General features: G+C 40.7%; 5 protein-coding genes across 6 annotated transcripts; 1 reads left to right on the plus strand and 4 right to left on the minus strand.

The window, feature by feature from the left end:
* Positions 1–148: 148 nt before the first annotated feature.
* Positions 149–4,029, plus strand: LOC116924644 (dynein axonemal intermediate chain 3). 2 transcript variants are annotated; one of them, XM_045174649.1, is made up of 15 exons: positions 151–169; positions 248–322; positions 403–558; positions 1,084–1,127; positions 1,595–1,708; positions 1,773–2,005; positions 2,072–2,199; positions 2,259–2,519; positions 2,580–2,750; positions 2,837–2,921; positions 3,005–3,115; positions 3,174–3,304; positions 3,371–3,551; positions 3,622–3,740; positions 3,810–4,029. In XM_045174649.1, the coding sequence occupies exons 2-15, from the start codon at positions 293–295 to the stop codon at positions 4,002–4,004; spliced, it is 1,959 nt and encodes a 652-aa protein (XP_045030584.1). In that variant the 5' UTR covers positions 151–169; positions 248–292; the 3' UTR covers positions 4,005–4,029. The 2 variants fall into 2 exon arrangements, with proteins under 2 accessions (XP_032787067.2, XP_045030584.1); XM_032931176.2 differs by having other exon boundaries at positions 149–322.
* On the minus strand, positions 4,012–6,640 carry LOC116924645 (sodium-coupled neutral amino acid transporter 9). Its single transcript, XM_032931177.2, has 10 exons — positions 6,372–6,640; positions 6,083–6,302; positions 5,883–5,977; positions 5,641–5,798; positions 5,409–5,576; positions 5,269–5,334; positions 4,799–5,202; positions 4,626–4,730; positions 4,321–4,559; positions 4,012–4,242 (listed from the first exon to the last, which is right to left on the minus strand). Exons 1-10 carry the CDS (start codon positions 6,452–6,454, stop codon positions 4,065–4,067), a joined length of 1,716 nt encoding a protein of 571 aa, XP_032787068.2. The 5' UTR covers positions 6,455–6,640; the 3' UTR covers positions 4,012–4,064.
* Positions 6,641–7,296: 656 nt separating this feature from the next.
* On the minus strand, positions 7,297–8,458 carry LOC123473628. Its single transcript, XM_045174664.1, has 4 exons — positions 8,291–8,458; positions 8,118–8,144; positions 7,945–8,064; positions 7,297–7,829 (listed from the first exon to the last, which is right to left on the minus strand). Exons 3-4 carry the CDS (start codon positions 7,954–7,956, stop codon positions 7,506–7,508), a joined length of 336 nt encoding a protein of 111 aa, XP_045030599.1. The 5' UTR covers positions 7,957–8,064; positions 8,118–8,144; positions 8,291–8,458; the 3' UTR covers positions 7,297–7,505.
* Positions 8,459–10,522: 2,064 nt separating this feature from the next.
* LOC116924652 lies at positions 10,523–12,767 on the minus strand. The gene is made up of 4 exons (XM_045174656.1): positions 12,749–12,767; positions 11,657–11,767; positions 11,280–11,586; positions 10,523–11,209 (listed from the first exon to the last, which is right to left on the minus strand). The coding sequence occupies exons 3-4, from the start codon at positions 11,584–11,586 to the stop codon at positions 10,581–10,583; spliced, it is 936 nt and encodes a 311-aa protein (XP_045030591.1). The 5' UTR covers positions 11,657–11,767; positions 12,749–12,767; the 3' UTR covers positions 10,523–10,580.
* A 528-nt stretch (positions 12,768–13,295) lies between these two features.
* On the minus strand, positions 13,296–14,972 carry LOC116924653 (spore cortex-lytic enzyme; the record flags this gene model as incomplete). The annotated part of the gene is made up of 2 exons (XM_032931189.2): positions 13,296–14,789; positions 14,858–14,972. Coding segments are annotated over 2 exons (552 nt in total), but the record flags the coding sequence as incomplete, so codon positions are not given.
* Positions 14,973–15,324: the final 352 nt, after the last annotated feature.

A 15,324-nucleotide genomic window follows, 5' to 3' on the forward strand; every position in this document is an offset into this window, starting at 1 on the left:
TTCACGATTTTTTTTTTTTTTCGGAGGAAAAAATGAAAAGTGACTTTGTACTTTCGTGAATCTTAGCGTAATGTCGTTCATTTGACTCGGGATATTATGCTAAGATAAACGTGAGCTCCAGAGTCACCTTCGCCACGAACGCAGGCAGCTCTGAACCGGTTTTGTTTTGGTGATTTTTCTTTTTCTTTTTTTTTTTTTTATGTTTTCCCTCTATCTTTGGAACTTTGCCGCTGCATTATCGTCCTAGTCTGTTGTTGCCATAACGACGTGTCAAGCTTTTCACCGTACCGCCATGGAAGAGCCAACAGCTCCGAAAAGTCCGGTAAAGAATTTCTTTTCAACCATCTTTCACGGTTTGCTTAATATAATTTACTATTTGGGAACCTTGCATTACAAAAAAAGCTGCAAGTGATTGTTTATACAAACTGTTTGCCACGGGAGTGTCAATTCGTCACCAAGGACGCTGCCAACCATGCCGAATTAACGGCAGAATTTCCGCCTGTAACCGTCACCGACCTCTTGTCGCACCCCATCCGCAGGCGCACTCGTGGTGTCCAGGTGACGTAACTTTTGTTGTCTTTTGTTTTCTAGCCTTCTTCTTTTTTCTATAAAAAAAAGAAAAAAACACACACACAAAAACAAACCGTCTTTTCAAATGGTGGCATTGTATACGTACAGCCGAGTCCATTTGGTACAGCACTTCATTTTTTATTACGTCTCGTAAACATAACTTTCCCGAAAGAGTCTTGTGACACCAGATCCCATTCGACTGCCAGTCGATGCCCATTGCTGCTGTTATGCGTGTAAGTTTCCAGCCGTGGGGAAATCGGAACGGTCATTTGTCGATGACTGGCGCCGGTCGTTCACGATCTTTTCTCGTTTTCCATTCAGAGTACATAAAAATCACGCACATTTTTTGTTTGTTTTGTTTAATTCCCATTTTCCTTCTTTTTCGGGTTTTTAGCTTCTTTAGCAAATCATTTTTTCTTTATGACGTCATCGTGTTGACTCCTACTTTTACACAGCTTTAAAAATGCCATCCACGCATCGCTAATTTCTGTCTTTCTTTTAAATTGCAAACAGGCGGCTGGAGGATCCAAGACCGGAAGTTCACAGACTATGCTGAAGTAAATTTAATTCGCTCGCTTTACATCGATTAGCAGTTCACGATTAACCTCTTAAACGCGATAACCTCGACATCGTCCAATATCAAGTCTCTCATCAGTTTTTACAGTCAAGAATTCAAATGGTAGCTTCCCACATTCACGATGATCTCTTAAAAAAAAGAAGAAAAAAACATTACATACTTGATAGCACGGCAGCACGTATCCGCCCGCTACGCTGGACGATTTTCCCGACTTCCATGAGGGTCGGTTAGATTTTTTAATTGGTGTTTTATTTGTGAGGTCCCTTTTTTTTTTCTCCGCTCCCACGTACTCCCGAAAAGACGTTCCGAAAAAAAAAAACGCACACATTATTTTAGGGGTCCATTTTGGTTAATGGAAAAACCAGTTTAGCCTGTTTTAGCCAATGGGTTTGCTTTGTTTGATGTCTCCGTACTCGAAGGTCGGTTCTTTATTTTTTCTCCTTGCAGTTATCCAAGACATGCCACGAGCCAGTACGAAGCGAGACAGTTTAATCAACAAGAAATCGATCATCACTTATCTTCCGTTGGCTTCCAAACATTCCTTAGTAAAGCTTCGTTGCGGTATGTAATTCACAATCAATCAAATGACCGCATCATTAAGAATCCCCCATTTTTGTTTTAACAGAGTCGAACGCGTGCTGGTAGAGAACTGCCTATTCAATCCATTCAACGATCATGTGAGCAAACTTGTTTGTTCGGATGACAGTCGGGATCCAATGAAAGCAAATGACAGCCCACGAAAATCACCAGTGAAAAGTCAGCGATGGACCGCTCGAGCTCCTCGACGCTTGATGCATCAAGGAGAATTGTGTGAAGGCAAATTCGTTTCGTCTCTTCATTGTCATCCGACTTTCCCTGGTATTCAAATATCGAATTGACGTATACTAACACACGGGCATCGGATACGCATTTCGGTAATCTTAGGAATCGTTGCGGCTGGTTACGCGTCTAAAATCCAGATGGAACACAGACAACTTTTCCGAGATTCAAGTCGAAACAACGGTCGCCATTTCGCCATCATCTGGAAGACTTCCCAATTGCTGGAACCGACAGTAAGCTTTTTGTACGTAATCTAAATAATTGAATCAAGCACAAACGATTATCGGGCTAGATTATTTTGGAAGCGCCTGATGATATTCTGGCCATCCGTTTCAACAATCAACATCCATACATTCTGGCTGCATCCTGTCATTCGGGCATGATCGTCGTTTGGGATGTTTCGAGTCACGCAATGCTCTTAAAAGGTCCCAAAAACAAATGGCAACAAGTCCGTCAGAAAGAAGCCACCCCAATTGTCGTTCCCGTAGCTGCAACTTTGGAAAACTACCCGTGTACTAGCAGACGCATCGAATGGACTACCGGTTCCGTTGAGGTTAGGACTGTTTCTACTTGACCTTTATCGATGGTAAATCAATAATTCAGTTGAAATCAGTTTTCGGCTAAAGGACCCGTAGGACTCACTGCCAATCGAAACATCTGGCAATTGTACAGTTGCTATGATGGATTCATGACTGTATGGGACGCCAGGTTGATAGACGAAAATATCAAACCCACTACGATTCCCATTCCCCGCTTGCCCAGTCGCGTTCGACCCGCTTTCAAGGTACATTAATAGTTTACGAATTCGAATGTTCCGTGTAAATAGTTAAATGTCAACGTTGTTTGTTTTTTTCCAATTTACTGCCATAGATATTTCCCATTGTGAAAGATAAACGACGTGATGTGGCCATCACATGTTTCACGATGATCGACCATTCGGAGAAAAAGGCACACTGTAATGTTAAAATGGCGCAATTCTACGAGATCAAGATTAAAAAAAAAAAAAAAAAGGTTAACTGCTCGTTTTTTCTCCCATAGCGCGTCTTTCAGAGTTGGCTGTTTATCCGCCAATTTGCATCGCTGGAACTGAGGAGGGAGAGATTTTCATCATGGATTGGAGAAACTATTCTGACATGGAACGCGGCGCAGGTTAGTAATCTCACATTTCTCACTGCGAATTGTTTTGATTCAACGATTTCGGGAAAAGCTTGCACGGCAAATTTGTGCATCGCCTTTCACGACGGTCCTGTCGTCGATATCATTCCAGCTCCTCATATTTCGAATACGGTATTATCCATCGGAGGTAGGATCTGGGCACTCTGGAAGTCTGTCGAACTGGTACGAATAAATTCCTAGCTTCCTTTGGGGTTTTTTAATTAAAAAATTAAACAATGAAATGATTAGGAAGGCCCTGTATTAGAACTGGCTCCAAGGCCGGTAACGATCCAATCAGCCGCTTGGTCACCGTGGCAAACTTCGGTGGTAGCCATCGGATTGGCGGACGGTCTAGTGGAAATTTGGGATATTGTCATTTCTACATCGAGACCACAACGGCAAATGCGCATTTCTAGATCGGCCATTACGGGTAATTACTTGTTCGGCTAAAACATCTTTCAACTTTTCGATGAGGTTGAATTTCTCATGCAAATGAGCAGCCATTGGTTTCGGACGGGACGAAGAAGGAACGTATATCGCCATAACAGATGCAGATGGAACGGGTAAAATTACTTTGCTGCCTTTTTATACCAAGAGTTTATGCCCAGGCGTGCGAGAGGTAAATGCGAAACGGATTAGTTTTTTTTCCTCCTGCGCATGTTCTATAACTTTTACATCCTAAATTCAGCTGACAAAGGTTGAAACTTTTGTGGATAAAGAGGTACGACATCGCTTATCAATGGCGCAAATGCTACAGCCAAGTACGGCTACCCCAGCGATCCCCTTGCCTGAACCTCAGTTACTCTACAACAGTCGAGAAGCATATTTTGAAGATTTTAAGATTCTCGAGAAAAAGATACTAAAAGATGTCGGTGAAATATGAAAGGAAATAAACGAATTGAACGTTATATTTTGAAAACCAACTGACCTGACATGTGGGTCATCAATTGGTTACGATGAACTGGGCAATTAAGTTTAGTAGACCGCACAATATGATAAGACCATGCACAATGTACACCCATGCGGGAGCATGGCCGTTGTTCTGCTTCCTATACGACACTACGTACAATATACTGGGCAGCGTGAAAACGTATACGAGCCCACACAACGCGCCGGAGAACCTTGTCAAGAAATAGTGGAGAATTCAGAAATGATACGAAGGCTTGCAACAAAAGGCTTGATATATTTGATTCTGATACCTCGTTATTGTGCCGACCTGCGGCAAAAAGATGGCGAATATAACGCAGATGGTCAGCAAGGCCACGTTGAGTGAAAAGACGTGGGAGAAGCTGGGATAAATTGAATTGAAGAAGGCATATAGGATCTGCGTTCTCAAGATGTAAGCGAGTAACGGGAAGACAGTCATCATCTGAAAGAGCAGAAACACTCGGGCTATGACTGTAAGTGTATCCGATCGTGAGAAGTTGTTCAACAAATTCTGAATGAAGAAAATTAAAGATTATTGTAATCTGTTCCGTAGTTGATTAAATAGGGTTCAAAATACATCTTCAATGCAATCCTTCTCTAGAGGAAAAGTGAGGTAGAAAGTTGCTCCAATGCCCAAATACGTCAGCGCAACTAGAATGTAGGCAATACTCAGATCTCGACCCTAAGTCAGAAGATGAGTTAGCTTTAAACAAAAACGATACGTTTCAATGAGTAAAGCAAATGACTCACATTGCTCTCTTGATGCCGATTGTTCTTCATGATACTGACGACGCAGTTGTGTAAATACAACGCAAGGGATAACATGCCTGACAAAGCCGGGAAATTGGAGCGTAACAGAGGCACGTAAAAAGGCGAAGACGTGTCGTTGAATTCGACATGTACTCCCCATTGTGAAGCTTTTGTCACGACAAACCCCATAATGTAGAATACCGAAACGGTACCCAGCGCATTGAACTTGGTGAAGAACGTGGCTGATTTCAGACAGATTAATGGCAATAACAGTAAAGCCATGTAAATAGGGACTGTCAGATCCAGATTCCAAATTTTATCAAACGTAGACGCTCCATTCCGGAAAAGCGGCCCATTCAGAAGAGATGAGTAACTAAGATTATCAATAGGATCCGGGCAAAAAACTGTTTGGTACAAAAAGTAAGCTTTGAATGAACGACGCAAAGAAGGAAAGCAATACAGAGACTCACGATTAAACGCCGAACTGTTGTCATCAATTGTAAACAGATGAACTGAAGACGTCGTTGTAATAAGATCTGTTAAAATGAAAATAATAAAATGACTAGTGTCAATTTCACACGTTAACGTATTAATTAGTTGGAGTACTTACCATACACATATTTGACTGTGTGGTACAAGAAATTGGACATAAGAACCCAGTAAACCGCACTGGCACCCAGTAAGGATAGAGCCGAAAACAGAACTGAAACCCATTGCCCGACACGTCCAAGCAGGAACATGCACAAATCAGGAAAATCGGCTAGATTTTCCTTTTCACCTGAAATGATCCTTGAATTAAAACGTGCGACATTTGGAAAGACTATAACAACTTGAATATTTACCATAAATGCCGTACACTTGGAGGATGCAAAAGGCGGTATAGAAGCAGATGCCCGCCATTACGACGATAAGAGATAAACCAGCAAGAAGTCCTGCTTGCTCAACAGCCCACGGCATAGAGAGTAAAGAAGTACCCATCATTGTGTTCCATACTGCAAATCTAGAAGAACATATATTCAAAATCATAGCAAGATTATGGCTGAGCAACTAGAGTAAAAAAAAAAAATCTATATGCTTTATTTACATAGTAATCAAACTGCTTTGTTTGCCAGTCAAAGGAACTGTGCCAGGAATGTATGGGTAGAAAAATATTGATGGCACAACATGGTCAGGTATCAACTAAACAAAATAATGTGGTTGTCAAAGGAATTTTCCTAGAAATTTCCCATGCAGAAGGAAACTCCAGTTTATAAATGTGTTATACAGAAAATGTGAATACTGTACCAAAGCTTGATCATCTCCAATGGCGGGCCCTCTTAGTCTTTGGTAATATTTATAGCGTGAATATGTGGCTTCCTGAGCATTATCATATGGTACTGCATCAACCAATATTGGAGACTCTGCACGATTTGCTGAAATAGTTGTCTGAAAATGGAATGGTCGTCTAGTTCTTTGTTTTGGATTGCTTTCTCGATTTTGTAAGCCTTTCAGCGTAGGCGAAGCTCTGAAATTATTGAACACAAAGGATTAGTCTACACTTTATTATCTACGTTTATATCGACTCTTCAGTTACCTTCCAACATCTGAAGACGAATCTAATGTCACCTCACTAGCCACATCTGAATCTGGTAATATGACATCCACATCTCTGTTCATTGTTTAATGGAAGCTATTATATTGACACTAGGCTAGACTATGGGCTTTTTAATAATAGCTTCGTTGACGACTGATTGCTCAGACTTGTAAACAATGACTAGTTTCAAAGCATTTGTTCCCATGAGACCATGCCCAAAGGGACTTTGACAAGCAGACGGATGTCTTCTGAACGAATGAAGCTTATCGCACCGGCACCTTCCATTTGTTGGAATGCGACAGAAAACAATTCTTTTGTTTCTCAAACAGTTTATCAACTTTAAAAAAATTATTGACTTCAGAAAAACAAGTCAACAGATTTCTACATGCTTATTTACTTGGTTAGTTTGTATCGAAAGGTTTAAAACACTAGGTCAATGACCACGCTCAAGCTGTGCATTTGGGGCGGATTCAAATTTCTCTGCTGATCACATGTTATTGGAATTTACTGCATAGACCAATCAATGTTAATACGAAACGCCATTTGACCCACTTTTTTATAGAAAACCCCTGTTCTCTAGTTTACCATTTATTTTGGTAATTTTACAGAGATCCCGCAATTAATGCAGTACCCCCTTGAGATTTATAGTTTATGAGTTATTCAAATTCAAAGTGGTTGCGATAAACCACCTTTGATTCTGTTTTATTCAAAAACCATTCAGTTTGTTGGAAAACTAATATTTTTTTCGGATTCAGCGTTAAATTTTCATTGGCAGGTTAGGTTTCATTACCAGTTGACTTTTTAAGCCCAATTTTTTGTGCCAAGAGTAGGGCTTAAAAAGTCGGGCTTATTTCCTTTTTGGCTAATAAATCAAAATACAGCATCTGGTTTTAACGGTAAGTTCCATCGAATTTCAAGATATATATATATGGAAGAGAATTTTATTTAGAAATTGTAATAAACTTCAACATCAGTAAAGCAATAGAAATATACATTCACCATTACTAGTATTTGAATCCCCAAAATAGGTTAGTTCACAGGTTACTTTTCTAGTGTAATCCAGAAAAAAAAACGTGAATTATTCAAAAGACGTTATGCTGTTTCGAATGGATTTGAAGTTCATTCAGTGAGATTTCACCATCCACCATACACTCCGTACGAATAACCGTAATTATATTCCTCGGACTCTTTCGTTCCATATTCGCAGCAAAGAAAATTTCCAATTTTCAAATAATTGCAGGCCCTACCACCTTCCAAAACTCCATTGTAACGGTAAAGGGTATTCAGGTCGATTCCACAAATTCTAGCCGATTCCCAGCACGTGCTACCCTGACGTATTCGCCACCAGCTCTTGCATCCGTATGGAGGTGCGTCTCGTCGTGTCCTGGACTTACCGGCAAACGGCACTGCAGTGGACGTATCCAGCATCAGAGCAAAAATCAAGGCAAAACATATAAACTATTACACAGCAACACAAAGTTTGCGCGTAGTAGTACATGTTTTAAGAAAACAGAGAAATTGGAAAGAGTGTACATTTGTACAAGATATTATGCAATGGGCCAAATGGTTTTACCTCAGCTTTCATTTTGAAGCAGTTGGTCAAAAGGCCTAGAGCGATGAAACAACGATAAGATTCTGTTTTCAGTTTACGTTTAGAGCTGTTGCAATCAAACTGTGATTTGTTAACCTGGTTCTTTTGCTAAAATAAAGATTATTCTTTGAAATTTGCCAAAAATTTCAACTTACAAGGCCTCGACTGGGGCTTGCTTCTTCCTGTTTAAATAATAGTATACAATGTTCTCAATTGAGTGACATGAGGCATCTGTATTTAATACAGGTAAACATCAAGGTCCAACACATGTGTTACACCAGCGTGACACATTATTGTAACAATGAAAACGGAAGGAAAGAAACTTTACCAAAATGTGGGATGAGAGAGTGTCACGTAGCAATTGACTAGCCGTCAGTAAAACAAGTGAGGTACCGGAGACAATTGAGGCGCAGTCACAAGTGAACAAAAGCAAGGAAGAGTTTCCAACATAGCCTTCTACAAGAACGGCCAGGAAGCTGGTTATCTCCCTGTTGAACTAAAGTTTGGCATCCTCCTACCGACCCACAGCCACCTCTGGCTCTTTTTCCCTAACTACGGCCCTAGCAACGAAAACTTCCTTTCCTTTTTTGGGAAAGAAAATGTGGAAAGCGTGTTTGTGGACGTGTGTTTGTGTCGAAATTCAACACTTCCTGGCATTTGATCTAGCTTATTAGCAGCCTTTTGTATCGTTCGTCCAGCATGTTTTCTCCTTTTGAACCGTGCAACATCTCCATACTGGTGGCTGGTGGCCAGAGAACAAACGAAACAAGGAACAACTAACTTTCAAACAACCTCAAGTTTACCTTTTGGGAAATCCAATATCGGCTTCTATCTCAATATGATTGATGAGACGATTAAACATGGCTATACTTGCACTCCAAGGACTTGAGGAAGGTTAAACAGGCTCTTCTATAGCTTCAACATGCCCTGATGTTTAGACAGGTGTCTGGCTTTTTTACTGCCAGCGTTTTTTAGAAGAAAGGTAGGCTACGTCCTTCATCAGATGCTCTGAAGAAATACTACCAAAATTGTCTGTGGATACAATGTCATTAAAAATATTACGAGATAAACTGAAACATGGGCTACGCACTCCAATTTCAATTATTGAAGAAAGGGATAAATTGGTCAAAAATTTATACTTTCTTATTCTTTGTTGGTAACTATCATAGAAGACATATGTAAGACTTCAGATGGATCTTCAACTTTGGTTTGCAACAGGACCTCACACGAAAAGAAAAACGCCAAAAGTCGAAGCCAGATTCCAGTTCTCTTTATGGAAAGAAGGATAAAAGAGGCACTGTCTTTTAGAAATACTTTCACCACACGGAAATAACGTGAAATTATTCTCATTTTCTTTTATAGAATAGATGATTACCAATTGTAATGACGCGTTCGATGTTGTTCGTCCAAGGAGGATACCCTTCCTTGTCAGGATTATTGTAGTGATCAGCTCCGTTGGTTGGATCAGTATTTAAATAGACTTCCGGCAGCCAAACATCAATGGCGTTGTAGGCATCCGGCTCGCTTCTTATAGCCTCATCTATCACATATGGCTCCTGTCCGGATTGCAGCATTCAAACTGGAAGGGTTGAAGGCAGAAACCAGTGATCGTGTCACCTCCCCAATACGCTTGATTTTGATCAGCCCGGTTTTTAATGACCCAAGCAACTCCTCGCTGGCCAAGTTCGGGTTAACCTCTAGCATCGGCAAAGATAGTCCTGTGCAAGATTTGGTAGTCCCATGAGTTTCTGTTCAACCCAAATCCCGAAGTTGTTTCGAAAAACCTAAAACCGAGATTGGCAAATAAGCAATGAAACTAGATAAGACATGTATAGACGCTACAACACTTTTGGTCCGTTTTATGAAATGAATTACCTTGATCTCATTCGCCATCGTCGGGTAAATTAGTTTCCCCGTATTCTTCAATAATTAATTGGCTGTTATCGTCACATTCGGGATAGTTGCATCCGTCCCCATCATCAAAATGGCAGTCCACAGTAAAGGTGAAAAAACTGAAAGTCCAACATCGGCCATTGCTTCACCTGACAATGATCAATTCCGTAACAAATTATGGCCTTATTACGTTTAATTATTCATTACTTACCTTAAGAGTTGTACCAATACGTGAATATGACGTTAAAACATCTGGCAAAGACAGACAATGGCAATCTCTGGGGCAAAATTGTAAATGTTCCAGACAGACGAAGCAGTGTAGGTACATGGACCAGCAACTACCCCGACGGTGGGTGTAGACTAATAGTTTATGCTGAGAATTTGAAAAATCAAATCCCAAAGGAATTGTCATCTTTAACAATGGTTGATGGCGCTTCTTTTGGGAGTTCGGAAAAAGTGACATTTGGGAAACGAGCGAATCAAACACGTTGACCTACAGTTTACGCCCTTAAGCTGTCAGCTAATAAGCAACAGTAATTTGACTGTGATTTCCCTGGTAAACATATAACAGATAACCGAAGAGCAGTGCATCTGTCATGACGTTATACTTACTGTAAAATAGTGTGTTACTTGACAACTGCTCAGAATCACATTTAAACCAAATCAGTGAGAATAAGATAACGTTTAATATTAACTGAACTACAGTAATTATGCAAATGAAACGCTCACTGGAAAATTTTCACTTGTCCTCCATTGAGACAATTGCGAATCGTGAAAGAAGAAGACGATCCATCTTCATAACTAAAGACAACTTGAGCGTCCGGCGTGAAACGGGGTGATCCGGCGCCATTAAATTCAAACCAGCCATCGTTGTTCCGACGACCAGCCACTCCAGCAGCTACAGCCGATGAACTGATCCTTCCACCAGTGTTAACAACGCCAAGGATTGCGTAGTACGCATTGCTGGTCTCCGAATTGGGACGGAAATAACATAAAGCATTATTGCCTCTGATTGGATTCCGGTTGGTTAAAGAGACGCTACAATCGACGATGCCGGGTGGTTTGTTGGCAGTTGCTTGTCTCCATGTCTTGCCAATCATGTCCACTCCGCAAGAGTCACTGTTCAAGTTGCAAGTGCTGGCCACAACAGCGTCAACCGGTCCGTTTCCGCAATCGATTCGCAACACCTGGCCGCACAGTCCTTGTCGCCATTTCAAGTTACCAAGGGCTTGTGATTGTCCTAATGCGATGGCATCCACGACCACGTAATCACCTTGAGGCATTTGACAACCACCAGCATCAGATTGCTCCGCCCAGAAAGTGCCCTTGACTCCTCCGCTTCCACCACCGCCTGCTAAAGATATGAAAGGATTGATATAGCATATAGATATAGGATTCTGGTACTTAATGTTCCCAATTGGTACCTGGAATATAACCACAAACGCAGTCAGCTTTGTACTGACGGGAAGTACCAATCGGTGCATTTTTCAAATAACAGACTCCTTGGAAGTGACTAAAATGATTGCAGCCTGGTGTGTTGATGCAGAGTCTGCCGCATTGATCTCCCGCAATCTCTCGATTGCCAATGTCGTATCCATTAAAGTCACAATCCAATTGCCACTTGACTCCACCGTCACCGGTGTTCCATTGCGCACCGACAGGATCCGTAATGATCGACATCACGGCAAACAAAAGTGCAAAACATGCTTTCAAAGACACGGTCGATATCATCTGGATAGTAATAGTAAATATCATATAAAATAACTTTAAGTGTACTGGCTAAATGGTTGAATATGTTTACCTTTGAAAATAAAGCGTGAATCAGACAGTCAAACTCTGTTTCAAGTTTTTCTCGCTGTGGCAGGGAAATCTATGTTCTTAGAATGGTAGGACCCTCTCTTTATATACAAATCTTTAACGGATCCCAATCGATGATGCCATTACCCCGTAGGTTATTGATTCATTTTCGACCAATAAAAACGAAGTTTAGAATCAGTTTTACCACCACAATTTCATTGCATTTTATCTTTTCGAAACTGGTTATTGAACCTGCTTCTTTAAATAGTAAAAGGTGAATGATCTCTGAAATCCCCAGTCTATGTTTGTGAAATTCCGCCTTCCGTACTTGAAAAAATTAGAACGCTTAAAGAACGGGTCGTTGAAAAACTAAACAAAAAAGTCGATGAACCCAGAAACAGTCTTCATTTGCCCCTGGTCAACTTGCTGTAAAATCCAAAAGAAAAAAAAAATGTTTTCAAGCAAACGGCGTTGCCTAAGCTGCCATTAAATCCTCTCCTTGTTTGAAGAATTATTGACCAAAGTCTGATAGGCCTATCTCAGATACGATCATATAGAATTAGGAAAAACTAAAACTTTCAGAACAAGTAACACTCATGATTTCGGAAATCCCAGTCTGATTTGCATAAACATGTTTCCTCTTTTTCTTAAAACAGCACTCGAGTGTGAGCACACAGAGTGTTCTGTGCCACAGCCTGTTCCAGAAGTTTGTGGAAAAGCACAAAAGTTCATTGGAAAAAAACGCCCATCTTGAGTTTACCTCTAAACAAAAAGGAAAAACCCTTTAAAGTTCTTTATTCTAGCTTGAAAATTCGCTATCCAGAAAAATCGATCAAATTCTATCGGTTGAAGTGAAATGCTGGGTTGAGAATTGGTATATAAAGCAGCACGGACGGATTGTTCTAAGATCATTACTTCCCCGGTAACTACAAGTCAAACATCTGTCGCATATTGTTGATCACCTGAGTTATTCCTTTAGGTAAGTAAACTTAATGAGAAAAATAACGTTCATACGAATAGATGACCCTAATTATGATTTCGTTTAAACATAGATCACACAGCAAAATGACGTCTAGAATGGTTTTGTTATTCTTGCCTCTTTTACTTGCTGCGCTGTCACCTTGCCTGGTTGAAGGAGCCTGGGAAGACTGGAACACGGGGTATGGCGGTGTCAAATGGCTGTTCAATTGCGATTTTCCTGGTTACGACATTGGAAATCAACCTAGCTCTGGAGAAAACTGTGGTCGCATCTGCATAGAAAATTCAAATTGTAATCACTTTAGTTATCATAATGGAATTTGTTACATGAAAACCGTACCGATAATACATGTTCCCCGTTCCCCGGCTAACGGTGGTGTATGCGGTTTCCGTCCATGTCATCTTGCGCCACAACTTGAACCGGTATCAAAAAGAAAATCGGGGGCAAGATTCACGCATCGGTATAAAAAGCAGCACGTATGGATTGCTCTCACATCACTACTTCTCCGGCCACCACGACTCAAACATCGGTCGCTTTTTGTTGATCAGCCGAGTTCTCTTTAGGTAAGCAAACTAAGTTAGGAAAAATAACGTTCATTTGAGAATGAATGAACCTAACTGCAATTTCGTTTAGATCACACAGCGAAATGACATCTAGAATGGTATGGTTATGCTTACCTCTTTTACTTGCTGTGCTATCACCATGCCTGATTGAAGCAGCCTGGGAAGACTGGAACACGGGATCTGGTAATGTCAAATGGCTGTTCAATTGCGATTTTCCTGGTTACGACATTGGAAATCAACCTAGCTCTGGAGAAGACTGTGGTCGCATCTGCATGGATAATAAGAGTTGCAATCATTTTAGTCACAAAGATGGAATTTGTTACATGAAAAACGTGCCGATACATGTTAACCGTTCCCCGGCTAACGGTGTTGTATGCGGTTTCCGTACATGTCATGATCTGTACGATATATTTTCAGGACATTATTGTTACAATAAAGGCTAAAGCTGTAGAAAGACGTTGGTGTGACATTTAGCAATTTTTTTCATGTAACTTAATATTCGTTTAATACACGTCACTCAAACTATTCAAAACCACGTCATTAGAGGTCACTATAATACGAGAATTAAATATACAGCAGAAGGGCAAATTCATTTCAGCTCTTCATTGTCATCCGACTTTCCCTGGTATTCAAATATCGAATTGACGTGTACTAACACACGGGCATCGGATACGCATTTGGGTAATCTGAGGAATCGTTGCGGCTGGTTACGCGTCTAAAGTCCAGATGGAATACAGACAACTTTGCTGAGATTCAAGTCCAACCGAAACTCCGGGACTCACTGCCAATCGAAACATCTGGCAATTGTACAGTTGCTATGATGGATTCATGACTGTATGGGACGCCAGGTTGATAGACGAAAATATGAAACCCACAACGATTCCCCTTCCCCGCTTGCCCAGGCGCGTTCGACCCTCTTTCAAGGTACATCAATAGTTTACGAATTCGAATGTTCCGTGTAAATAGTTAAATGTCAGTGTTTTTTTTTTTTTTTCCTCTTTACTGTCATAGATATTTCCCATTGTGAAAGATAAACGACGTGATGTAGCCATCACATGTTTCACGATTCCAGATTCCAGTTTTTTTTACGGAAAGAAGGCTAAAAGACATTGCCTTTTCCAAACACTTTCACAACACAGCAACAGCATGAAATTCTTCTCATTTGCTTTTATAGAATTGATGATTGCCAAGTTTGATAACGGAAGCGATGTTGTTCGTCCAAGGAGGATACCCTTCCTTGTCGGGATTGTTGTAGTGATCAGCTCCGTCAGTTGGATCAGGATTTAAATAGACTTCCGGCAGCCAAACATCAATGGCGTTGAAGGCATCCGGCTCGCTTCTTATAGCCTCATCTATCAGATGGCTCCTGTCCAGATTCCAGCATTCAAACTGGAAGGGATGAAGGCACACACCAATAATCGTGTTACCTCCCCAATACGCTTGATTTTGATCAGCCCGGTTTTTAATAACCCAAGCAACTGCTCGCTGGCCAAGTTCAGGTTCACCTCTAGCCTCAGCGAAGATCGTCTTGTGCAAGATGTGATATTCCCATGAGTTTCTGTCTAACTCGAATTCCGGAGTTGTTTCAGAAAAACCTAATGGCGAATAAGCAATAAATCTAGATAAGAAATGTACAGATGGCCTGTTTAATAAAATGAATTACCTTGATCTCTTTCGCCATCATCAGGTAAATGAGCTTCCCCGCAGTCTTCATTAATTATTTGGCTGTTATCGTCACATTCGGAATAGTTGCATTCGTTTTGCCATTCGTCATCATTTTAAGACCAAATTTGGCAACTGGTTCCATCAACTATCATAAAAATGGCAGTCCACAGTAAAGATGAAAGAATTGATAGTCGAATATTTGCCATTGTTTCACCTGGCAATGATAAATTCCGTAATGAATTATATCCTTTATTGTGTTTAATTATTCATTGTTTACCTTAAGCGTTGTATCAATACGTGAATCGATAGATACGACCCAGCGAGGGAAGACACTGGCACTTTCTGGAACAAAATTGTTTCCAGACAGACAAAACGGTTAATACGATCGACCATCTACTACACCGACGATCTGTAGACTAAAAATTATGCTGAGGATTTTAAAAAGCGAATCTCAAACGAGATTGA

The sequence above is a fragment of the Daphnia magna genome, linkage group LG6 (genome assembly GCF_020631705.1).
Source record: "Daphnia magna isolate NIES linkage group LG6, ASM2063170v1.1, whole genome shotgun sequence".
Taxonomy (NCBI): domain Eukaryota; kingdom Metazoa; phylum Arthropoda; class Branchiopoda; order Diplostraca; family Daphniidae; genus Daphnia; species Daphnia magna.